We start from the raw sequence: 26,261 nt of genomic DNA, 5'->3' as shown, positions 1-26,261 counted from the left end.
TTTGAAAGGCCATTGGCGCGCAAGCGCTCCGTAAGGGCACACACACAAAAACGATGTCTCTTTCTCTAGCTCACAAAACCCTTCATTGTTCCACGCATGCTTCGTGAGTTTTAATAAATCTGGTTTTATCAGTCGTGAGCAACACTCGCAGCCAATGTGCGGGAAGATAATTCACGGAATCAGGTGGACTCTGGTTAATCCCCCACCTCCTTCCCCACCAACTTACAGCATTTTTAAAAAAGTAAATAATAGAAGTGCCCATTTCTAGTCATTTCAAGAGTTCAAACTTTATTCAAATACACGATTACCGCGATAAACGAAGCCCTCACGACATCACAGCCTCAACAATTTTGAGCGGGCACTTAAGAAACTTTATTTAACTTTAAACTATGAGCGAGTTTACAAAAAAAAGAGTTTTTAACGACAAGCACTCCAACCATCCAAGGAGCTCCGCAAATTTGCAAAAAAAAATCCACCCAGCGCTTGTTATTATTCGACCACTGGTGGAGCATAGATCAACAATGGCAGGCATTCACTGGAAAGCTAGCCTGACATTTAGAAATATCACTAGCTTTACATATAAGAGTATGTGCACAACATTAAAACATTAGCTATTCAATGAACAACACTGATCAGGTCTGCTTCCGCTTGCAAAGCAGAGATGGGTTCTCGTCTGTGACACACTGGGGAAATATTAGGCCAATTGTCATCGGCAATGGGTTTCCCGTGAGCAACAAATTTGGAGTGGAAATCGCATTAAGAGATAATTATTAAATATGTATTAACAAATTAAATAACAATACAAGTCATAGTTACCTAAACCAATCAAGTGTTCAGATCCGACTTGCGGTTGTTTGGAAGTTACCACAATTTACCACGCTGGGGAGGAGCGATCCATTTATCAATAATTCGGCAGCTCTATATGTATTATATTCAAAACGGAAAATGGTGCCGTAAGAGAATTGCAGGCGACGACTGCCTTAAAATTGCCCCCATCGTATTTACAAGCTTTGGCGCCATCCGTCAGCCGCGATTCGACTCGTGCGATTTAAGTACTTGGTTCTCGGTCTCGCAACAATCTCTACAGATCGTGGAGCTGTTCGAGCTGCCGCCGAACAGCATCCGCCTGGTACAGAAACTCCGTCTTCTTCGTCGATATGACCTTTTTCTGTCAAGCGAGAAATGCAGTCACGTGAGATTCTGTTTGCAAACGAGCAAATATGACACTCAGGCAAAAAACATACTTTAAGCACAATTTATTACCTGTGGTCCTAAGATAAAAATTGTTTCAGATAGCAAATCATATTTTCATTGCAAAAGTGTATGTTATTTCAAGTGTATGCTATTTCATGTGAAATCATTATCAATATTAATTTGTGAATTTAATCTGTTGAATCGATGCAAAACCGGAAATCTTTAATATTTTGGAAAAGTAATTGAAATGCAAACTTAGAAATATACTGAAATACAAGTTTTCCATAAAGTTATCAAACTGCTGTAAATTATAATTGGACAGCAGTTTGAACTGCTTGGTTGAAATGTTGGCAAGTCCTTTATACCGAAGTTTTTTTGGCATCAGGCATCAAATTAAAAGCCAAGTGGTCTTCAAGAACGCAATACAGAAGCATTTAATGCAATAAGCCGATATTTCTGGCAAAGAACTGGGACTCAAATTCCATAGTGATGGTCACTGGCACACACTCATCGGACATCTGCATGTTTAGAGGGATTGCACCAAGGCAATTAAATATTTACACTACTAAGCACGAGTTGTGTGTATATGTGGTGTACCAACCCAAGTGCTGTAAAATTACTTTGTAAAATGACAATGTTATTACAGATATACTGCATAGAGGAATTAAACCTCAAACTGAAAGGGTAGCTTTGTTGACATGCCACTAAAAAAATACAATTACAATGGGCAAAGATCATTTTTCATCACCTGAACCGAGCTGTGTGGACTGACGGGTTGAGATAATTTTTCATGTCATGTGTATTTTGCCAACATCGTCTTGTGTGCTGAACAGTAAAACATTATTTACCAACAGGTTCTTTTGTCGCTCCGTTTCCAGAATTATAAACTCTTGGACTGTAAGATCCTCAAATTCTTTCTTGCGCGTCAGGAATCCACAATCACTTGAATGTTTCTTGTGTTCCATCCTGGAAGGTGAAGGAGACAGTGTCGTGTGTTATTTAAAAAGGCCTGCACAATGCATGTTATTGGATTGTGAACCATTACAATAATCAGTAAATCACATCAAGAACAGAGGTGTCTGGACAGGAATAGTTTATATCTATCAGGCATATCTTGAAGTTGCTGCATTAATATGCAGCACTAAGCAGACAAGGGAGCGCACTGCAACGAGAGTTTGAGTCTTTTCCATGGCTAACGTCATTAAAGCAATACCTGAATCAGTTATGGGACCACACTCCCATCAATTTGCATTGATCAGCGTGCGTATGGTTAAGCAACCACCAACACGGCTTGTGGTGGTCTTCATGCAGTAGTAGATTGACAAAGAAAAGTCGGTGATTTTTTGCTCAAATGAGCATTAAGGTGGTGTTAATCTTCTGTTTACAGCCCTTGGCCAGGAGTGGAAACTCCACATTCTTATGATGGAACGAGTCAAGCCATAGGACAACCACTGATCACTTCTTCACAAATTGGTAATCATTGACCCTAGGAGGGGTGATAGTCCAAATCAAACTCCAAACATTATTTTAACTCGCAACCTTCCAACTGTGAGCCATTTGCTCCAATGTGAAGTAACATGGGCTGGATTGGAACGGCAACACATCACTATCATAACCCCACTCACAAAGGCACGTCATCCTGTTCCCAGCCGTCCAGCTCCTTAAAGCAGAAGAAGCAGATTACTGCATCCACCTCCCCATCGGATGGCTGGTGGAGGAATCCGGCTATTGCCATCTGTACGTGGGCACAAAAAAAATAAGCAGAGCATGCACACACCTGTCAGTATGGCAGTTGGTAAGATGTCTCAATTATCAAGAGCCTGCTCTCACTTGTTTAAAAAATGTCATCAGCATGGGGCGGTGCAACAAAATCCATTGCCTCTCATATGCTCTACACCAGAGGTCGGCAACCAAAATGAGCCATTTGTTTTTTATTCGGCAAAAAAAAATACATGTATTTCAAGAGCCGCAATGCATGCGGATACGAAACGGTGGTCCTTAATAAATAACATTAGGAAGCAGTCCTTAAAGAGCTGCACGAGGACGTTACTGACGCTGGTCTACACCCCCTTCACCAATAACATGCAATGAGCATGGTGGTGCAGTATGGTCAAATAACTACCGGTGATCCCGCAGGGTGTGGGGGTAGGCCCTCATCTGGTGGATTAATAAAAGGGCTGCAAGTATAAATTAATGCCCAGGAAGTGGTGGTCTAGTTTGTCTTGTGCTGGTAGAACAAGGTAGTGGAATATAGTGAAATCAATTTAAGGTACAATTTCGTAAGATTAGAAGCAATACAATTGATTGACTTAATCGTAGGCAACTTAAACAAAATAATCTTATAATTGAGAAACTAGATGATTGTCATAATAATAGTTTTGTTTGCTAGTAGAGAAACCCATTGCTCTGCAACAGTACATTCGAGACAACTGTAATTTTTCGTCTCACAATCCTTCACTGACCATTAAAAGTACCATAATCTGCTTTTAATGGAATAAAATTAAATGATAATCTGGATCGCAAGGGTTTTTTTTTATATCGTCGGATTTCAAGAATATTCTGGCGAAAGAATGACATTATTCAGAACAAATTTTAAAGTCGGAGTACTTTTAAATGAAAAGTGGAAAGTCTTCTCTGTATTCGTCACTCCCACCTCTACGGTGTAGCTATTATAGATCTACCAATATTCTTCCCTTTCAAACCAATGTTCATTTGTTCCACGGCAAAATCCAATTTGCCATTTACCCCAGCTAGTTTTGGTGGCAAGAGGCCGCAGCCACCAACAACAGTTATTGTAGCAGCCAGCCAAGAAACTCGAGACATAGATATATAGTTTTAAATAGTATCATTATTACCGCGTGTTTACCCAAGAAAGCCTCGCTAAGTCAACTTTTTTTTAAGACGATCGATTTTGCTCACGTGTCATCCAAATAGTCATTTGCAGGTACATGTTCAGCGTTGGATGTTTGTTCAAACACCAGGTCACACAAGTTACGTGTTACCACTGCGCCACCCTGCAGGCACATTGTATATTACACTTCACTTGATAAGCCACTTTGTTGAGCTATCATCATTTGTGACCAGGTCTCTTATGAAAAGGAAGCTAATATCTCAGTGGACTTTACCTGAAAATATTTTTTAAAAGTTTTATTTGATCTGCGTATATATTTTCTCAAGTGATTTGTTTGCCTTCCCTATCATTTTCACTCCTATCGTGTTTTATATTGTTTGTTGTAACCTTGTGACCTCGTGCCCTTACTGGACATCTGTGAAGAAGAGCTTTATAGCTCATCGGCTTCCTCCAATTATAAACAAAAAAGTTTTGCCTTGGCTTAAAGCTTCCGTGACTGCAGGAATTCATAATCTTGGGTCTTTCGGTAAAGCCACGTAGATATATCAAAAAATAAAAACAATATCACGACGTTTCGATCACAACACAATCAATCGTCATCAGGTGAGAACTATCGCGGGAGAGCTGCTGAGAATATATTGTTGCAATCGAAACGTCGTGAAATTTTTATTATTTGATCTAACTATGTGGCTTTACTGAAAGACCCCAGAATATAAAAGAGTGATGATACTGATATTGGCGGTGTATGGCAATCCACGTAGAGTTACTCAAATCTCCGTAAAGATAGATTCAAGAATTAGCGGGTTGAACAGTGCGCCTTTTGGCGTCATCTGGTCCAACCCATGTGAGACTAGGCTCTAAGGAAACCTGTCTCGGGTGTGGACCAATCAACTTCAAGGACAGTGCACATTATCAGAGTTGTGTTTTTTGTTTGCATTATGACTGCAGGTCGTGGTCTATGCAAACATGACTCCTTGTAAAAAGGTGTCAGTTTTGTTGACAGATAGAAGGGTAAAAAAACAATTATCATTGAACAGTATTGTTCATTCCATTCGCTTAAAATTGTATAAGTTGCAAATAATTGAAACTAATGAACGCACGCACTGTACTCACGTATTACCAGCGTAGGAGAAGCCTTTGCGTTTAGGATACCGTTGTTAATACGGGAGTGCAGCAAGATATGGTAACTCTGTAGCATTCTAATAGAATCCTATACCCAGACTTTCACTACCAATTAGGATTCAAACAGTTTTTTTTTAAATCATGGATTAGAGCTCTGTGTAAAGGAATGTCAAGTATAACCCTCCACCACTCGGAGGGTACATATATACACGTACATTAAATGTAACATTCGGAGAATGCGAGATATACTATTGCCGGATGCAGACGGAAGCATAAACATAACAACGTGGAGGATGAGTGGATACATTACCCAACACACATTCATCATCAGGTGTGAAAACCACAACAAGAACATCTTCTTGCTGTGATTTTCACACCTGATGATGATTGCTTGTGTTGCAATCGAAACGTCGTGAGAATTTGTATTGTTTTATATTTTTATTATTTCCCTTCTACGTGACTTTACCGAAAGAACCAAGAATATGAATCCCTGCAGTCACGAAAGCTTTAAATCGAAACATCACCCAGCACGTTTGCAACACGAACCGGCTCTCACCTGCTCCGGGGTACACGCGCAGTTCTCCTTGTAGGGCCAGCGGTCATCATAGGTCTTCTTCCGCCTCTCCAATTCGTAGAACTCCTCGCCGATCTGCGTGTACTTCTCCATTGTGGGTCCCTGGCTCGCTGCTTGTCTCTCCGACGTTTAGCTTATTTACTCCGCCATTAAGCAGCTTCTTGTAATGAAAAAAAGCCCGCGAAAGTGGTGGTTGACGTCACCCCCCCACCGCCATCTGATTGGTCCGTTTTGAAACGATGACGTGCGCTAGTTTGAATGCTGCTTCGTGATTGGCCTTTTTTTGCTTGTGGTCACCTCCGATTGGTCCGTTTGAATTTGTTGTCGTTGGGGTTCGCCCCCGCCGCCGCCCTCCTCCCTCCCCCCTCCCCTCGCGCGCCACCCCCCGGTAGAAGTTCGCGTTTTTTTTGAAGATCTTCCGGAAGACGCCCGCCGCACAGGCTCAGTTGTTGGCAACGATTTAGACTTCTTGGTATCTTCTGCTTCTGGAAGATGCAGCAACTGTTTAAAACAATCTCGGTAGATGTGTTTTTATTGAGAGGAGGAAGCAACTTCTACCTCTTCCGGAAGATCAAAACGTGCGTGTTTTTTTTTTACAAAATCATGCAATAATAGGCGCATTGCTTTAAGGTTACCCCTGGGTGTTATGTAATGTAAACATTATAGCTAATTGATTTGCGTTTATTGTTGCTTTGTTCGAGTACAAATTCAACTGAAAACAATCGCATTTGGAATCAAATTCGAACCAAACGTAAACGCATTAAATTCTTAACGGCGAGTTTACGAGATAAAACATGAACATTTCTTATTCATAAAAATCTGCAAAACCTCGCTTTGTCTGATGTGGGTGACTTATCTCGGATTAAATTCCGATTCGAATGGAAAGTAATTGCGTGAGCTTGAAATTGACGATTTGTTCGGTAACTTTATTTTTTAATAAAATGCAAGGCACGGGCGGGGATCGAACCCGCGATCTTCGGTTTACGAGACCGACGCCTTACCACTTGGCCACCGCGCCAGTTGCTCAATTGGCTCGCTCCGATATTCATTTGATCGCAAAAACCAAACTCAACGTTTTTGCATGTTGGTCACCTATACAGTTTACGTATTACATTTTGATTTAAAGGTATCGCGACTGCAGGGATTCATATTCTTGGTTCTTTCGGTAAAGTCACGTAGAAGGGAAATAATAAAATAAACATAAAAGAATATTTTATTTTTTATATGTTTTAAATAATAGAAATAGAAAACAATATTTGATAGTTTTATATTTCTATTATTTTATTATTAATAATACATATAAATAAATATAGACAACACGGTCTACTTAATTAAACAGACTTCTTAATAAATGTTTTCTCCTACAACATCAGAGTGCAGCGCCACATTAAATACGCACTACAAAGACAATAGTTTAAAGTGATTTGAAGCATGTTTTATTTGGGGGGGGGGGGGCAGAGCTTTGTGACGTCATATTTGAGGGGGGGGGGGGGTCTGACTTTTTGTGACGCCGTGTGACGAAGCCGGGGGTCACAAATCTATATTTTATTGTTTTATATTTATAATATTTTATTATTTCCCTTCTACGTGACTTTACCGAAAGAACCAAGAATATAGTATATGTATTATTACTGTACAACATGTAATAGTTTGATAAAACAATTTTATTTGGTGATACCGCGTTGACAATGGCGCATGAGCACATGTAACAAACAAAAAACATAATTTAGGAGCTTTCGTGACTGCAGGAATTATTCTTTGGTTCTTTTCGGTTAAGTCACGTCTAAAAATAAAATAAAATAATAAATTAAAAATAAGTTATTTTAATTTATTATTTTATTTTTAGACGTGACTTAACCGAAAAGAACCAAAGAAAAACAAAAAACACTCGTCAATAACACTAGCAAATAATCGATCACGACGTTTCGATCCCATCACAAGCGACCTTCATCAAGTTAGACAATCACAGCAGGGAAACTGCTGAAGCTACATGTGTTCTTGAAGAAGTTCAAACTTGAACAAGGGAAGTGGTCATTGATCGAATTGCAGCATAAGAAGGGGCGAACTCCCTGCCACTGACGAGGATTGTGCAGCGGGCACGAAGCGAGCGGTGGAAATTCCACATTGCTATGACGGATATCCATTATATAAGTCTAGATCGATTCACTAGAGGATGGAACCTTTCTTGAAGATCGTTGCTATGAATCCGCATGACACACGTGGCAGTCATTAAAAGTCATCTTTTGCAGTCGTGTAGGGAGTGAGATTTAACACTTTAATCAACGCGTAACCGGTGAATTGATACTCCATCATTGCTCCGCGGCAACACAATGGACATGAAGGGCAATATCAATGGGCTCGCATAATGCGAATGGGGCCGTCCATAAATGACGTCACTCACCTAGGGTGGGGGGGGGTCAGACATTTGTGACGATGTGCGACAAGAGGGGGGGGGGGGGGTTGAGAAATGTGACGTCACATAAAAATGCGCAACTTTAAATATATATAGACAACACGTTCTACTTAATTAAATATACTTTTTAATAAATGTTTTCTCCTACAACATCAAATTGCAGCGGCACATTAAATACGCACGACAATGACAATAGTTTAAAGCGATTTGAAGCATGTTTTATTTGGGGGGGCAGAGCTTTGTGACGTCATATTTGAGGGGGGGTCTGACTTTTTGCGACGCCGTGTGACGAAGGGGGGGGGGCTCAAAAATCGTCCAAAATCGCGTGACGTCATTTATGGACGGCCCATAAGACCCCCCCAAAAAATATCTCTTCCCTTAGTAACATGGCCGTCGAAGCCGCCGCGTTCGTGACGTCATCCGCGTGACGTCACGACCCCGCCCCTCTCTCCCCCTCCCCCCCTCTCTCTCTCTCACTCTCTGAGCGCGTAATGGCGGATGACGGCCTGGAAGACGACTGGCTGCCGTCGGGCAAAATGAACGACGCCCTCGAGCCGCAGGGCGCCGGGAGCGGGGACGAGGACGAGGAGAACTTCAGCGACTCCGAGGACTTCGTGGACGACGTTTCCGACAGCGGTGAGGGACCCACGGTGTGTTGGGCGCGATGCCCAGACGACGCCGCCGCCGCCACGTGTTGTGTGGTGCAATCCGTAGGCCTCTATGCCGGTGCATTAGGCAGGGCCCCCAGTTGAAAGGTCCTTTGGACGCCAGGCCTCAATTAAAACGTATAGTCTCTCGTGAAATACTGTATATGTTCATATATATAGATGTGTGTGTGTGTAGGCGCGCGGTGCTGCGATGGGCGGTGGTTGCAACAAGCACGCGCGTCAGAAAAGAAAGTGAACGTTCTAACAATAACACGTTCTAGCAACAATAACACGTTCTAACAACAAGACGTGGCCTAAAACAAAAGATAATGGGCGACGTTTCGGGCGAATGGGCCCTTCATCGCAGAGCGACGGTTCCTGCGCTGTGCTCTGTGAAGAAACGACCCTACCTTGTGAGTAAAGAAAAAAGTTACATTGTGTTTTAATAAGGCTTTTAATTAGGACCGAGACCAACCAGCTGTGTTTAAATGGCAGGAGATGATTTGTCCCTTAATTCCTGGGAATGCTTCACGGTCTCACGACTCCTTTTTATTTCGCGGTGGTCTCCCATGGGGGTGTTTGCGTGCGTTTCTTGATGCCCTTTTTGTCAAGTTCACTGCTCGGATTTACACACAGTTTGACCATAATTCACCCCCATCTAGATTCAAATCTAGATTCAAATCTAGATTCACCACCATCTGTTGGGTCGTTGCTGGCTTTCGTGAATTGCGCAAATTGAGTCGAAAACCGATTCAGAATAACAGTACTGTAACATCACTCGCCAAGGGTGGGAATCGAACTCAGGTTTGGCCCGGGGGGGGGGGGGCTTTTTTGTTTGTTTGCCAAAGCCATCAATGAATTTAACCGCATTTGTTACTGTGAATTAGTTATCTATGGGAGGAAACCCCGCGTTGTACAGGGGGGAGGGTAACGCGGCATGTGATTGCTCCCAGGCTCCATTTCCCTCCCTGTGAGTTGTGAAAGTTATTTCACCATAATTCACCACAACGCAGGTCAGTGTGGGGTTGGTGAACGCTGGAATCACAAGAGATGGCTAGCGCATATTACAGAACAGATTGTTTCTGCACTGCCATAATGCAGCCTTACAATGTTTGTGTCACCCCCCCCAGCCCCTATCGCAACCTGTTTTGTACACACTTGGCACCAATTTATTACGGGCACACACCACCATCATTTTGGCTCAACGTTTGCTCAATTTTCGGGCCGCGCTTGTTCAGGCTGATTTGGTTGTATGAAAAAATAAACAATAACAGACGAAGGTCTCTTTAACTGCGTGAAAAGGTGTTCGTCCATCCGTCAGCCAGCCGGCATTTATGAATGAACCAGTGTTTTGCAGCTGCCTTTTAACCATGGACTGATTTCCACTGAACGGTATGGTGTGGCCTCGTATAAACAAGAGAGGGCTTCTACCCCACATGGGATCAGAGTAATACAGCACAACTAAATTGGACGTAATTTGTTTTTGTGCATTTTACGCCATCACCCTGTGCTGATAATTATATTTTTCAAAAGGCATTGGTTCAGAAAGCCCATAGGCTTTTGGGGTTACAGTGTGTGTTTATTTAGCTTTTGTAAAAAAAAATGCACTACCCATAATCCACCGTGAGCCCGTAATTCGTGTTCATTCATGCGCCACTTTTACCAGCAGCCACGCTGTATCCTTCGGCTATAAGGGATGCCGATTATTTTTTTTACGTTCTGCTTGCCATTGTGTGCCGGTGTTGTAGTGCGAATTATTCATTTGATTCACTTATCATTTGGTCGATATCTGATCATAGACTGGCTGCTGCTGTAGAAATGTCGAAATTCCACCATTGGCACGAGAACACATAAAAGACAGTGCACAACGTGGTGACTGAGAGACTGCGAAATGAACGGATATCCATCCGTGCCTTGCAACAAGATATTTAGTCTCAATGGGAGTTGTTTGCCTGGTTATAAACGGTAGCATCAGCTCTTCCACTGCAGCGCTACGAGAGCCAGCAATTGTCCAGAAGTTTCCTCGGCTTGGTGGCTCGATGTCCTCTGGTTACTCCCTTGTGGGCGTCACCGCTTTGACTGCCTCTCCATTCATGTGACAATTTTTTCATTTCCTAATTAAGTAATAATGGGCGTAGCGGCAAATTGTGTTTGGTAAATCTGTGCAAATGCTTGCATATGTGATTTTCCATCTCAAACGACTATCCAGATATAATATGTTTTCTGAATAAAATAAATATTTTTAGCTGCGGGTTAGGAAGTAGCTTTTAGAAACGCGTGACAAAACAGGAGCGCATTTCTATTTAAGAATTTGGGAAATATGAAGATGATTTTGCAAATGACCAAATCACCTGGGATCCAATTAATCTCATGAGGTCTCAGAAGCTGATCAGGATTGAGCCTGGATAATGCTTGGATGGATTGACCACCATGCACAAACAGGTTTTCGTTTATACATAATATAGGTTTTTTTGGGTTGTCATTTGACTGCTGTGCTTTTGTGTTGTCATTTGGTTGCTGTACTACGTAGTGTACATAATGAAGATTAGAGCCACTGCACAACCTCGTGCTAGGGATGTGTTCCTAATGTTTTTATAAATCTGAAAAATCCCAAAATCGAGCCCCAATAAACCCTGAAGTTCGTCTTCATCTGCTCCTATGATGTTTTTGGGAAATGGTTAACACTGTGAGTCGGACAGCTAATGAGGAGCGCCTGCCCAATTCTCATATCCCCGTAGAATTGCTGGGCGACATCATTCGAGATCGGCCAAAGGAGGCCGACGGCATCGACAATGTCGTCGTGGTCGACAACGTGCCGCAGGTTGGGCCGGAGCGGCTCGACAAGCTCAGGAACGTCATCAAGAAGATCTTTGCGAAATTCGGCGAGATCGTCAGCGACTTCTTCCCCGAGGGCGATGGCAAGACCAAAGGGTGAGCCCCCGCGTCTCTCGCGAATATGTGCATGAACACTGTGAAAAGTAAAGCTAAAAAAAGGACAACGTCGATATGTCTTAACCCCTTGGAGATGAGGATATAGGCAGATATGTGAAGAGTTCAGATATGTGAAAGTGTATAGGACATTTTCGTTATTGACTCCACGCACTAATACTGCACTGGGTCTGGGCGGTCAGGGCAAGTACGTGAAAGTCAGATATGCAATGTGTACTGAAATGCATTGCAGTAAAAATACCGCCTCTTTTGTCATCGGAGTAAAAAATTTTTTAACAATTGTGCTGGTCTTATTTCAGGTATATCTTCCTGGAGTACTCTAAGCCATCATCTGCCCAGGAGGCCGTCAAGGGTGCCGATGGGTACAAGCTGGACAAGCAACACACCTTCCGGGTCAACCTCTTCACCGATTTTGACAAGTGAGCACAGCTTTTGCCTTGCACACTGGCAGAATTTTACCTGGATTTTCTCCTTGACCTCGGGTATAATCACATTGAAACTGTTCGTCAAAGGTTGTCAAGGAATGATTATTATCCTCAATTTTGACAAGTGAGCACAGCTTTTGCCTTGCACACTGGCAGAATTTTACCTGGATTTTCTCCTTGACCTCGGGTATACTCACATTGAAACTGTTAGTCAAAGGTTGTCAAGGAATGATTATTATCCTCAATTTTGACAAGTGAGCACAGCTTTTGCCTTGCACACTGGCAGAATTTTACCTGGATTTTCTCCTTGACCTCGGGTATAATCACATTGAAACTGTTAGTCAAAGGTTGTCGAGGAATGATTATTATCCTCAAGTCAGTTTCTAAGGCCCTGTATTCTTAGTTATGGCTCGGCTCTGGTTTGGCCTCAACACAGCTCAGTTTAGGCGTGAGCCGCACAGTTGCTGTCAAAGACACATGAGCGGCTCAGCCATGGCTTAGCTCAGGCTTGGCGTGTGGAAATCCTGAGCATGGTTGTGCATGGCTTAGACCAGGGGTTGGTCAACCTGCGGCTCCGTGACGTTATTCACATGCATTGTGGCTCTTCAAATATTGAATTCGGGAAAAAATGGCTCCTGTTATATTTGTTGCTGACCCCCTCACTTAGACCATCAAGTTAAGGTTGGCTGTGAGCCGGCTCAATTAAACCAGAGCTAAGCCTGAACTGAGCCGTGACTAAGCATACAGGCCTAACTCTAGTCCTAACCAGATCTAAAAGCTTAACTGTGCCTCTCTTTCTCTGTTACTCCAAGACTAGCCCTAAGTCTGTCTATTTAACGTATATTATTTCTGATTGTAATAGAGCGTCGTGACGTTACAGTTAATACTGTCTGGCTTCAGTCATATGCTTAACTCACGTTATTTTAATACCATTTTAAAAGTAATATCCTTTATTGGTTCTGGTCATGGATGTGGATTAAAGGTATTTTTGTGTGTTTCTCAACAGGTACATGAACATTTGTGATGAATGGGAGCCACCTGAGAAGCAAGAATTCAAAGACCATGTGAGTGCCACGTCTTAACTAAATATGAATACCTTTTATTGTTAGAAACCTCCTGGTTACACCAGCCCACAAGGGATTATTGTGTCCGTCGTGCAGGGAGGGGCTGGGTGGGGAGGGAGGGGCTGGGTGGGGAGGGGAGGGTGGGGAGGGGCTGGATGGGGGGTGGAAGGGGTGGGGCTGGGTGGGGAGGGGCTGGTCACCCCGTGGTGCCCTTATAAAACTCAACGTTTAACCTACTCACGCCGGCTTGTGCCCGCCCTCACAGTCGGGCATATTTGCGGAATACACCACGCCGCCGTTGACCCTGGCCATTGACCGAGCAACCCAACGTTCCTACCAGCTCCCTCTGCAGGAATGTGTTAGTAGTATTCTTGCCAAATGGCTATTTAAAGAACATTTGTGGCAAGGTTATTAAAGAGGGTCCAAGAAACTGGATATGATCATTTCCGAGTGTTGTTTATTTGCGATTAATTATAACCCAATAATAAACTGCTTTTATAGAAAGTAGATTTTCAGTGGCCTGTCCATCTTTTGCAGGCAGTCATTTCATATGTAAAATATTTTAGATGTAATTGTTTACAATTGAATGATGTCTTTAGTTAAATTATTACATTTACTGCACAACGGTTATTCAAGTGTAGTATATGGAAATCTGAATAGAATATCTGAAATAATCTCCGAACGTCTCAAATTGTTTTAACCCTAAATTCAAACACCAGTGCGAGGGCTGGTGAGTCGGGACGGTTGAGTGATCACCACGGTGCCGTTCAGTGCTGCAACTTGAGTGACCGCTGTTATGCAACTCGCAGGGCAACATGAGGTACTGGCTGGAGGAGCCGGACTGCCGGGACCAGTTCAGTGTCATCTACGACAGTGGCGAGAAGGTGGCCATCTTCCTGAACGACGTGACGGAGTCGCAGATCGTCGAGGAGAGAGCGGTGAGCCCAGGTCTCGCTCGGGCGTCCGTCACGGCACGCGGTTGAAATTGGGACCTTGGGAACCCTGGTTGTCAAGAACACGCACGAGACATGTTTACGCTGGCTTTCAAGGTGCACCGTATTCATCGTTATCATCGACAACCGTGACGTTATCCACTGCTCGGTTCAAGCCTACGGATGTCTCCCATCTCGTACGATCTGTTAAGGGCGTGGAGGTAAACTTTTACCTGGAACGCTGCCGTCAGAGGCACGCGAGACATTTATATTGGCTCTTAAAGTGCCCTACGCTTCATGATTGTCATCAACCATGATCTATCCACTGCTTGATTCAAGCCACCAATCTCTCAGTATCTTGCTGCAATAACCCTTGATGGTTGTTCTCTGGCAGTTGTACTTCTTTGGCAGCCTCTCCAGTGTCAGGTTTGACCACCGACCATTTATGTTAAGCAATGTGCCCTGTCCTAATCCACTTTTCTTAACAGTTAATGACGTTTTTGAATTCTGTTCCCCGATACATATGTTCTCCTGTCTTGGTAATATTCAAAGCATGCTTTCTCTCCATGCATGCCTGTGCAGCTATGCTATAGTTACTGAGCACCAAAGCATAATGTAAGGTCGCTGTATATTTTAGGAGAAACTGAAAAAGTGTAAGTTCGCTCCCCATGTGATGCAAACACCTTTGTGCCTGACATAACTAATGGAGGTTACAAACAAAACTGATTTAATGAGGCTGATGGGGAGCAAAACGAGGAAGAGATGGAATAATGTTGACGTGAAAAAGCAAAGGTACAGACCTGATATTGCTTGATCACGCCGCTGGTGGCAGAAGGCCCTCCATGAGAGGTAGCTCTGAAGAGCCTCTAGAGTCTATTTGGCGTTCTCTTCCTGCTGGCCAGTCGTTTTGAATGTGGGCTTACCGATTATCTTTGCAGCGCCTAACACTGCCGATTGCCCAGCTGTGGGTGGACAGGCGGGGGGGGGGGGAGGTTTGGGGAGAATTTTACGATACTTTGTCATTGCCGCCCCGGAAGATCAAACTGGTGAACACTCGATTTGCAAGGCCGTTGTGCGAACGTTACACGGGGATGGAATGAGACAATTTGTACGACGTGTGTTGTGAACCTCTGTTGTTGCTGTTGCACTGCACAGCAGCTGACGGGCAGGGTGGCCCGCGCACCCGTGTCTTTTTTCCCAGCGGTGGACGGAAACAATCGTGCGCTGGTCCCCCAAGGGCACCTACCTGGCTACGTTCCACCAGCGCGGCATCGCCCTGTGGGGCGGCGAGCGCTTCACGCAGATCCAGCGTTTCTCGCACCAGGGCGTGCAGCTCATTGACTTCTCTCCGTGCGAGCGGTGAGCACGCGTCCACAAAGGCGAAGAACCCCCCCGCCCTCCCCCCTTATAGCTTTAACAGACTTTTTGGGGCAAGTGCTGTTCGCGAGTAACACCTATGAAGGCCGACATGGCACACGAGGGGGTGGCCGGCCAGCACCACCCCTGGCCGCTTTTGTCTCCCTCGTAGCGATGTTGTCCCACCACACCAGCTACTTATTTGAGGCCGAGTCAACCTAGGGGAGGCCCAGGACCGCTTCAGATAATTGTCACAGGTGTTGGCTGTGAGCGAGAATCGAACTCGAGCCATCGGTTTTGTAGCGCAGCGCTCGCTGGTGAGACACACACAAGCACAAAGACAATGCCCCCCCCCCACACCCCGTTAAGCCCTATGGGCTGTTGTAGTGGGTGCTATTAGCGAGCGCGAATTAAGGGCCAGTGCTCGGCATGCCTTACGATCTTGAAACGTGTTGTGCCGAGCATGCCTTGTTACACGTGTTATGCCAGGTAAGCCCCCTCACGCACGTGGCATGCGTTGCGCTGAGCACGCGTCACACGTGTATTTGTACAGATATTTTGCTGTGACAGTTTCACCTGAAGACGGAAGCTTGTGTTGCCTCTGAAACGTCGTGATTTAATTGTTTTTTTTATTAATTTTTATTTTATTTTTTACCTACGTGACTTTACCGAAAGAACTAAGAGTATATTTGTGTGCTCGTTGTGCCAGGTACATGGTGTCGTTCAGCCCCGTGATAGACACGCGTGAGGACCCGCAGGCCATCATCGTGTGGGACGTGCTCACGGGCAACAAGCGGCGAGGGTTCCACTGCGAGAGCTCCACCCACTGGCCCATCTTCAAGTGAGTGCGGGTGCACCGCTCCTTCTGCCGGCGTGCACCCAGACCGTGGAAGTGAACCGCAGAAAAATGTTACATCTAATTATCGGAACGTGTGGTGTTCATGATTTATTGGAAACTGAAACTGTGTTTTTTTTTTATGAAACTGTGTCGTTTCATCGAGCTTGCTCCCCATGTGATGCAAACACCTTTGTGCCTGACATAACTGCTGGAGGTTACAAACAAAACTGATTTAATGAGGCTGATGGGGAGCCGAAAAAGGTACATGGCGTAGAATTAGATAGAGGTGAAAAGGCAAAGGCGCAGCCCTGCGATTTTCTCACGCCACTGCTGGCAAAAGGGCCTATATCCAGGCTAACTCTAAAGTCGAGTTAATAGGACATTAAAATTGTGTCAGTGATTCTTAACGCCGTTGAGAAATGCAAATATATTACGCGACGTGTTGTGTTAATAACGCAACGCTTAAAAATGTTTTATTTTCACATTTCTTAGAGCTGTGTCGCGTGTTATGCGTTTTCATTGGGAGCAACGTTCCACCGTCAATAAAACCCTAATGCCGTCGTGCCGTCTCGGGTGTGCAGGTGGAATCCAGATGGGAAGTTCTTTGCCAGAATGACTCAAGATACACTAAGCGTGTACGAAACCCCGGTGAGATTTGTGGCATTAAGCCACCCCCCCCCCCCCCCACAATTCCTGCATATTTTTTGCCAACGTTAATTTGGTGTCATTTACAAGGATTGTTTTTTAATGTTACGGTGTTCTTGTCTCTGCAGTCAATGGGGTTGCTCGACAAGAAGAGCATCAAAATCACTGGCATAAGGTAAACTGTGTACGCAGCACATGGAGATGCTTAACTCCCTTCTCACAGCAACAGCAACCGCCGTGTGCCACTAAGCTTCACCACGTCACTTGTTCCATGCGTGGTGCGCTTTGAGGCCACGCGAAGTGTCAAAGGCCCGCTGGCAGGATGTCACGGAACTAGACGCAGGTGCCATGGGTCGACTGGCTGAGATGACTGGCAGATGTACCAACCGTGTTTCCCACTCTGCCAGCTTTCTGTGTATTAGCCGCACGGCGCACACGCACACATCCAAGCGAATGTTGAATGTATCTGAATGAACCGTGCTTGTCATCTGTATTCCTTACTCCCACCTCCTCATTGTCGCTGTCTACGTCTTGAGAACTTGTTCCGCCGTTTCACCAAAAATCACGTACGTCTGTAGAACTTTCACACTGTACTTAGCCACCTGTGCTAATCGGAGGTGCTAGTTTCGGTGGCAACAGCCCGCAGCAGCCACTACCAATACGTGACTTTACTGGAAAAAAAAAACTAAGAGTATGAATCCTTGCAGTCACGAAAGCTTCAAATCTAGAACTACCAATAGAGTTATTGTAGCCGTGGGAAAGAAGCTCGGCCCGCAGCCAGCCGAGAAACTCGAGACATAGGTTATTTTTAATAGTAGTTTGATAGAGTGTTAAGAAGCCTCTGAAACACATCAAAAAATTGCTCGTTTTTACAAACTTCACGTTAAAATAACGGTGTGATTGTCGACGTCGCTGCTTGTCGCAGGGAATTTTCGTGGTCGCCGGCGGACGACGTCCTGGCTTTCTGGGTCCCCGAGGACAAGGACATCCCCGCGCGCGTCACGCTCATGGCGATCCCGTCGCGGCTGGAGATGCGCGTGCGCAACCTCTTCAACGTGGTCGACTGCAAGCTGCACTGGCAGCGCGCCGGTGACTTCATGTGCGTCAAGGTGGACCGCACGCCGCGGGGCCTGCAGGTACGAGCTGTCGCCACCGACAACGTGGCGCGTGCGATGTGCGTGTTGTTGACACCGAGTCGGGAAGCGTCCCCTGTGATGGTTGCTTTTATCCTTTTTGAGAATGTATTTTTTTGTATGTATGTTGAATGTCTTTCGCACCGTGCATAGCTAACCGTGCTCATTGGAGTTGCCATTCAAACTGTTATTGGGTTCACAGCACACTGTGTGCGCTAAACACTGCGCTGTGGCCGTGTCATAGATCCAGGAGAGCCTCATTTGAGGCTCGGGATTCCTTTTTTAGGAGGGTTCTTGGTCGAGATGTTTGGCTGATTTGTTTTATCAAGGCGCTGTTTAGCATGTGCGGAGACATTGTAACGCCCAGAGAAAACCTACATCTATGAGAGGACAACAGTTCACACACGTGGGTTGATAAACCCAGTTTTTGTATTTTCATTCCCTGGCCATGTCACTCCAGTAGGTGTGGAAGTTTCACACATTCGCGTGGTCCACGAACCCTTGCTGGGTTACTCAAGTTTACGTACCGTAATTTAATATTCAATGGCAACATTCTCAAGCACCCAATGTTGCACGGGCACAGGCTAAGCACTTTGATAGCGCAGTATAAATACAAGGGAATTGTTAATAAAAGGGATATTAATTGACAACGCGCATTGAGACTGAGGTGCTCTGGTATGAATTTTGATTGCAGGGCGCTGTGACGAACTTTGAGATTTTCCGCATGCGGGAAAAACAGGTTCCCGTGGACGTAGTGGAACTCAAAGGTACGGCCCCGATGATGGCATTTGTAGGCGACTGCTCAGAGCAGCGTCCATGGAGTTAGCCGTGTGGCTGAGAGGTCGGAGTGCCGCTTCGACATCGCTGAGGGTCCTGTGTTCCAGTTCAGACAGCCACCTGTGAATAGAATGGTTTGGCGAGTCGATGATATCAGCCATCACTGACTGCACGAAAAACTCATAAACGTTTTAGGGTGAGATCGCATTATTTATAAATGTGTCGTAACCCTCCACCACCCGACACGACCAATCAGCAAAAAAGTGTCACGTTGACAAAAGACAAATAGTTCACTACTTTAGCACACCGGTGTGTTGAAGAGTGAAACCACAACATTTACAATTTTTATTTTGAGTACGACGTTTCTCTGGTAATTGCATCCAGCATCATCGGGCAATTCGCCAGAATGGTGAGATCGCGTTATGGCCAGAATGGCGAATTGCCCGATGATGCTGGATGCAATTACCAGCGAAACGTCGTACTCCAAAAACTATTTTTTGTAAATGTTGTGGTTTCACTCTTCAACACACCGGTGGGCTAAAGTAGTGAACTATTTGTCTTTTGTCAACGTGACGATTTTTTGCTGATTGGCCGTGTCGGGTGGTGGAGGGTTACGACACGTTTATAAATAACGCGATCTAAACCCAAAAACGTTTATTATGAATTATTTTGGTAGCGAAAGCCTACGTGTTAAACTGCACAAAAAACATTGGTTCTGCACTTAATTTGGATAAATTATTACCGGTTTTTACTGTCATTCAATTGGCCTCGCTCTCATACAAGAACGAGTGGAAATTGCTGCTCTTCACTGTCTGGATCATAGGTCACTTGACGGGGTCTCAGACAGAGCGAGCTCTACGGTATCTTGCTTCTGTAGGTCATTCTTCAGTATGAAGGGTGGCATTGCTGTGCGAGAGATTCTAATGGATTTTTTAAATCTCGTAATGCCTAAAGTCATTAATTCAAATAATTTTTCGAGTCAAAATTCGCCCCCACTAAAGAGGGCATCACAATATTTTACAGTGTATATTAAACGAAGGTAGTTCTATTTATAAAATCAAGATATGTATAAAAAAATATATCAAAATGAGGGGACATACTCAAGGATAAAATTTGGGACGGAATTACAACTAAACAAAAAGTGTCCATCAAACAGTGATATCATGTAAAACCTAACCAGGCTAATGATGTGTGGTCTGAGTTGATATTGACATCTGTGTGTGTGTCCCTTTTTCCCGTCGCGGCACCGGGTTTGAGCAGAGGTGATCGGAGCGTTTGCGTGGGAGCCGAATGGCAGCAAGTTTGCCGTACTGCACGGAGAGAGCCCTCGCATCTGCGTCTCCTTCTACAATGTGAAGAACAACGGAAAGATCGACCTCGTCAGTGAGTATCGCCCGCTGGCCCACCAGAACTAAACAAACTGGTTGGCACGTGAACCACCGAGCCAAAATTACGTGACCTTTTTCTGACACTGTTCAAATGCATAGTTTGTTGTCACCTAAACATTTTGATTATGTTCTTCTTGGTTCTTTCGGTAAAGTCACGTAGAAGGGAAATAATAAAATAATTAAAATAAAACATAATAAAATAATTCTCAAGACGTTTCGGCCACAACGCAAGCAGCCGTCCTCAGGTGAAGAACAGGTCTGTCGGAAAGACAGTGAGAATTATTTTATTATGTTTTATTTGTATTATTTTATTATTTCCCTTCTACATGACTTTACCGAAAGAACCAAGAAGATGAATCCCTGCAGTCACGAAAGCTTTAAATCGAAATTTTTATTATGGTGAAGGGAACATTTTGTAAGGCTTCTGCGGTCGTGCTTTACAAATCTCCCCATGTGTTTCGGGTGGTCCCACCCAATCTGGATGATTTTTTACAAAAAACTGCGGTCGGTGTGCACCAAGGGGTAAATTGTGCAGCATGAGCAAAGCCCCAATTGTGACTTTGCCGTGTGCTGCCCGCAGAGACGCTGGACAAGCAACAGGCCAACAGCATTTACTGGAGCCCCCAGGGCCAGTTTGTGGTTCTTGCTGGGCTGCGCAGGTGAGAGGGTGTTGTTGTGTCTGGCCATGGCTCGTTGGGTTTCACTTAAGTACTGTTTGCCAAGCTCTTTGAGAACAAATTCGGTGGCTACCTGGTAGCACTGCTTTTACGCGGTATTCACTGCTCCTGATTTTTTGATTTATCACAAAAATGCAATATTCGGACCTAATTAAGAAATGTAAGATGACCTGAAATCATGTTTTTGTTTAGGATCAATTGTTAAAGTGCAATTACGTGATGGCGTTTTGCTTAAAGCAATTTTTATATTGTGGAAACTTAATATAAAAAACTATTCCTAATAAAAATGGAGATGATCAATAAGGTGCATCTACAAATGAAAGTTATTACAATTACAAACAAACCCAAAAATATACGAACATGAAGTCCAAAATTTTCTCAAAAAAAAATGAACGTAAAGTTCACCAAAAAAATTCAATGGGGAAACTCATGCCCCAGTGTAGTGCGTGTGTATGTACGTATGTTGAACGTCTTTCGCGCGCCGTACGTAGCCAACCGTGCCAATCGGAGGTGCCGTTTTGTGACGTGTGTGTGGGGGGGTGCAGCATGAACGGCGCGCTGGCCTTCGTAGACTCGTCGGACTGCACGGTGATGAACGTGGCGGAGCACTTCATGGCTTCCGACGTGGAGTGGGACCCGTCGGGGCGCTACATCATCACCTCCGTGTCGTGGTGGAGCCACAAGGTGTGGGGCCCGCACTCCCCTCCCATATACCAGCATCAGCTGCAATAACGTCGCGCGGCAGGGTACGGGTAGCCGGGTATCGGGTAGGGTACGGGTATCGGGTACCCGGTTGCGACCTCTGCCTTCTGTGCATTGCCACCTTGGAACGTATCCGCAGGTCGACAACGCGTACTGGCTGTGGACGTTTCAAGGCCGCCTGCTGCAGAAGAACGGCCTGGAGCGGTTCTGCCAGCTGCTGTGGCGGCCTCGGCCCGCCACCCTCCTGTCCAAAGAGCAGATTGCGGTACCTGTCCCTCCTTCCTCCCCCCCTACCCTGGCCACGTTTATCCAGAAAGACTAAAGCTTCGTGCAATCCCTCCCGAAATCTTCTCACGACTAAAATCATGTATGTAGCCCGGCTGCTGTGGCGGCCTCTGCCGACAAAACCTCCAGTCAAAAAAAACGATTGCGGTGTACCTGTGTTCTCCCCCTTAACCCTGACCACATCTAGAAAGACTAAAGCTTCGTGCAATCCCTCCCGATATTAAAAAAACCACGTACGTAGCCTGGCGCAAGTTCACGTGCAGAGCTAGGATCTCCGATTATGGAAGTAATTGATTGCTTTAACGATTATCGGTTTGATTACTCGACTTATTGGGTACCCAAGAAAACACATTCCTGCGGAGGGAGCTGGTAGGAACGTTGGGTTGCTCGGTCAATGGCCAGGGTCAACGGCGGCGTGGTGTATTCCGCAAATATGCCCGACTGTAAGGGCGGGCACAAGCCGGGGTGAGTAGGTTAAACGTTGAGTTTTATAAGGGCACCACGGGGTGACCAGCCCCTCCCCACCCAGCCCCACCCAGCCAATCCCCACCCAGCCCCACCCAGCCCTTCCCCACCCTCCCCTCCTCACCCAGCCCCACCCTCCCCACCCAGCCCCTCCCCACCCAGCCCTCCCCACCCTCCCCTCCCCACCCAGCCCCTCCCCACCCAGCCCTCCCCACCCTCCCCTCCCCACCCAGCCCCTCCTTGCACGACGGACGGACACAATAATCCCCTGTGGGCTGGTGTAACCAAGAGGTTTCTACCAGTAATAGTTTGAGTCTCGGCTGTTGCGCGCGTGCCACTGGACGGGAAGTGATTGGGGGGGGTATGCTTGGCGACGTCATCGGCATCGTTCGCGCGTCATGCTGGACGTGGATTGTCGGCGCCTTGTTGCCTTTGAGAGACCAGGATGTGGGGTCATGGGCCCTAATTTGTAAAGGTCTCCGAGTAAATCGGTCATAACAAAAAAGTAGTCCGTTACATTTTTTTTCTCAATTAATCGACTTCACACATGCGCAATCCTGGAACTGAATTGATCGTTGCTGCCCTCTGCTGCTCATGAGTGGTACTGTGTGAACGTCGTCCTGTTTTACGTGGTTCTCTTTGAGTTGCAGCCACTTGAAGTAAAATTGTGAGATGGTCGTTATCCCGCCTCTAATTTTAACCTTCGATGTTACAGGAAGTCAAGAAGGAATACAAGAAATACCACAAGATGTTTGAGCAGAAGGATCGCATGATGCAGTACAGGGCGTCTAAGGTACGCGCGCACGCACATACGCACGACGCACGCCCATACGCACTCACGCCTGTAACGTTTGCTCCTGACATCTGAGATGAGCGGCTACCGTTGGGAGGAAGCCTAGTTTAGCCACTTGTGAATGCAACCGATGCACTGGACTGGTTACAGCCGTCCGTGTACGCTCTTTGTCCTCGCGTGATGCAAACACCTTCGTACCTGACACGAGTGCTGGAGGTTCTACACAAAACTGATTTAATGAGGCTGATGGAGGAGGAGAGCGTCCCGTCGTTTGCTAAGACATCGTCACAGCTGACGTTCGATTTCCATAACGTACGGTTTCGGTTTTTATTATATTGTTGCCAACTGCTGTTTAATAAAGTTACATTATAAGCCGGGTCCAGTGGCGAGCAAACCAGGATTGCAATTCAGAGGCGGCTGGTTTGGTCTGCAGCCCTGGCAGTTGAAACAATGGTGCCCTATTCTTGGGTCTTTCGGTAAAGTCACGTAGATAGGTTAAAATAAAATAACAAAAAACTACGACAGTTTCGATCGCAACACAGAAGCGGTCGTCTTCGTTGAACCTGCCTACGTGACTTTACCGAAAGACCCAAGAGTATGAATTCCTGCAGTCACGAAAGCTTTAACCACAATGGTGCAGGTTTCTTAAATCGCCCCACCCCTGTGCTAATCCAGCAGTATAAATGTTTAAAACGACTGTCGATCGGCAAGTCGCATGCGGTGGGGTGAAGCGTGGGTAATCTTACCGCTATCAAAATGCCTGGCCCCCTCTAGAGGGTCTTTGGCCTACTACTACTGGACATCTGTAAAACAAATCTTCATAGCCCATCGCATTTCTTCAGGATAAATAAAGATTCTTTATTCTGATGGCGAAGACTCTTGCGCCAATGGGCAAGCAATTGCAGGGCTGCACCTCTAACAGTAAAAGCCACGCTATTGTGAATACGTTCTCATGCATCGCCCGTCGCTGGTGATCCCGTCGCTCAGGACCTGATTGAGAAGCGGCGGAAGCTGCTGGAAGACTACCGGACGTACCGCGAGGACGTGGTGAAGGCCTACGAGGACCAGAAGGAACGGCGCATGGAGCTGCGAGATGGTGAGCGTGCGTTGCGGTCGACTGGCCACCCCACGGCTTCCTAAAGATGGACTCGGGCGGGTTTCAGTCGTGGTGAAGCACAGGCGTTCGTGTGTGCGTGTGCGGTTAGCGCGCTGCGCTACGAGCCCGTCGGCCCGAGTTCGACTCCTGCACGCGGCCAACACCAGTGAAGATTATCTGAACCGGTTCTGGACCTCTCCTAGGTCGACTCAGCCTAAAATGAGTACCTGGTGCGGTGTGTAAACATCTCCGCTGGGGAGACAAAGGCGGCCCCAGGCGTGGTGTTGGCCACCCACCCTCTTGTTGCGCCGTGCCGGCCTTCATAGGTGCTCGCTAACCGCACTTGCCCCAAACAGTCTGTTTTACGGGGGGGATCTTTGTCTTTGTGTGCTGTTGTAGGGGTCGACACAGACCAACTGGACAGCAACATGGAGGACTGGGAGGAGGAGACGATTGAATTCCTCGTCAAGGAGGAGACGATCTTGCTGGAAGACTGAGCAGGTTGGGGGGGAGGGGTGGCAGTGGGAGAAACGATACATCCGGTACACTTGCGGAACCATCCCAACAAGTTGTGTTCAGTCCCCGTTTGATTAAAGAATCAAAGTTTATTGTTTTTACGATTTCTCGGGTTGATGTGAAAGCGCTAATGCAGCCGCCCTGTCCCGTCTGTAAGGTGGCGGTCACGATAACTCTCATAAACGTAGTCCAATATGAAAGTATATTTAGTTTTATAGTTGCGTTGCTATTATTACGGACATTCCCTGTATGCAAATCGGGCAAATTCATTTAAGAGTCCATACTCTTAGGCTTTTTCGGTAAAGTCACGTAGGTAAAAAATAATAATAATAAACCACGACGTTTCAGAGGCAACACAAGTCTCCGTCTTCAGGTGGGACCGTCACAGCTAAATTTACTGTATCAAGAATCAAAGTTTATAAAAAATTTATTTTTAAAAATTATCTGTGACGGTCCCACCTGAAGACAGAGACTTGTGTTGCCTCCTAAACGTGGTGATTTATTTTTATTTTATTATAATTTTTTACCTACGTGACTTTACCGAAAAAACCGAAGAGTATGAATCCTTGCAGTCACGAGAGCTTCAAATCTAGAATCATTTAAGAGTCATCCAGAACTTGCCCATAAAAGCCAGCGATAATTTGTAAACCAGTTTACCCGGGACATTACACATGCCCTCATTGACATCATCTCGTTCTGCGACTCGTTAAATGGTGTGCATCCGAGGACTCCAACCCATTCCTTTGTATGCACATGTGGGTAAGGTATTGCTGTGCCCATGAAATTCCGTGTCCATCCAAGGACACACTTCACATTGTTTCTATGAAAAATACAAAACCCCAAAATAAATCTGCCGATGTCACTCACCCCGGCAGCTGACAAATACCGTTGCACGCATCTGCATCATTTCTTGTGCAAAGTTGGCAACAAAATCCTTACGCAAAAGAATGTTTATCTCAATAAATATGCGTATATATACACACAACATTATGCTTGCAGTGCGTGCTAGGATGCGTGGGGGTTTAAGTAAAGGTGCCTAAAGTGTGCATGTGTGTATGCATTGGCAATGTGCACATTTGTACAGTCGAATCGATTACCCAATGTAGGCCCCTCTTGATGCACTGGTTTGTCCGCTTGTGTGGTTTTTTTATTGTTGTTTCCGCGCGGTAATTTTTTTTGTGTTAACGTTTAGATTTTAATTTTCTTTCGCAGGTGATCGCAAAAGAGCGGTGTTCTTATTGGAGTGAACACCGAGACTATTTTGTACCATCCGCATAGGACGCATTTACCGGAGGGAGGTTTGGATTTTATGCAACATCATGGCCTCCTTGCTCACCCCTCGCGAGCCTGTGCCTTTGTTGGAGCGTCTCCCGTCGTCAAACTTTTGCGATTGTAAAATAAAGAACGAGGCCAGGAAAC

The 26,261-nt window shown here is 45.5% G+C and overlaps 2 protein-coding genes and 3 non-coding genes across 6 annotated transcripts; 3 read left to right on the top strand and 2 right to left on the bottom strand.

Annotated features, from left to right (window-relative positions):
* Positions 1-268: 268 nt before the first annotated feature.
* LOC144726387 (baculoviral IAP repeat-containing protein 5-like) lies at positions 269-5,950 on the bottom strand. Its single transcript, XM_078605057.1, has 4 exons — positions 5,724-5,950; positions 2,820-2,929; positions 2,043-2,160; positions 269-1,168 (listed from the first exon to the last, which is right to left on the bottom strand). The coding sequence occupies exons 1-4, from the start codon at positions 5,832-5,834 to the stop codon at positions 1,082-1,084; spliced, it is 426 nt and encodes a 141-aa protein (XP_078461183.1). The 5' UTR covers positions 5,835-5,950; the 3' UTR covers positions 269-1,081.
* A 737-nt stretch (positions 5,951-6,687) lies between these two features.
* Positions 6,688-6,759, bottom strand: TRNAT-CGU (transfer RNA threonine (anticodon CGU)). Its single transcript has one exon. It is a non-coding gene; the product is annotated as a tRNA-Thr (tRNA).
* A 1,850-nt stretch (positions 6,760-8,609) lies between these two features.
* On the top strand, positions 8,610-26,260 carry EIF3B (eukaryotic translation initiation factor 3 subunit B). Of its 2 annotated transcripts, none has more exons than XM_078605051.1 (19): positions 8,610-8,790; positions 11,540-11,732; positions 12,050-12,169; positions 13,182-13,239; positions 14,049-14,177; positions 15,373-15,530; positions 16,237-16,368; positions 16,947-17,013; positions 17,139-17,185; positions 17,936-18,146; positions 18,838-18,910; positions 20,181-20,303; positions 20,889-20,967; positions 21,531-21,669; positions 21,827-21,952; positions 23,153-23,230; positions 24,218-24,326; positions 24,726-24,827; positions 26,055-26,260. In XM_078605051.1, exons 1-18 carry the CDS (start codon positions 8,646-8,648, stop codon positions 24,821-24,823), a joined length of 2,085 nt encoding a protein of 694 aa, XP_078461177.1. In that variant the 5' UTR covers positions 8,610-8,645; the 3' UTR covers positions 24,824-24,827; positions 26,055-26,260. The 2 variants fall into 2 exon arrangements, with proteins under 2 accessions (XP_078461177.1, XP_078461178.1); XM_078605052.1 differs by having other exon boundaries at positions 24,726-24,868.
* Positions 14,837-14,914, top strand: LOC144726548 (small nucleolar RNA SNORD57). Its single transcript, XR_013587283.1, has one exon. It is a non-coding gene; the product is annotated as a small nucleolar RNA SNORD57 (small nucleolar RNA).
* On the top strand, positions 16,536-16,613 carry LOC144726549 (small nucleolar RNA SNORD57). Its single transcript, XR_013587284.1, has one exon. It is a non-coding gene; the product is annotated as a small nucleolar RNA SNORD57 (small nucleolar RNA).
* Position 26,261: the final 1 nt, after the last annotated feature.

This window comes from Lampetra planeri, chromosome 23, assembly GCF_965212315.1.
Source record: "Lampetra planeri chromosome 23, kcLamPlan1.2.h2, whole genome shotgun sequence".
Classification (NCBI taxonomy): domain Eukaryota; kingdom Metazoa; phylum Chordata; class Hyperoartia; order Petromyzontiformes; family Petromyzontidae; genus Lampetra; species Lampetra planeri.
The sequence above is the reverse complement of the archived record's forward strand: the minus strand, read 5'-3'. Positions and strand labels throughout refer to the sequence as shown.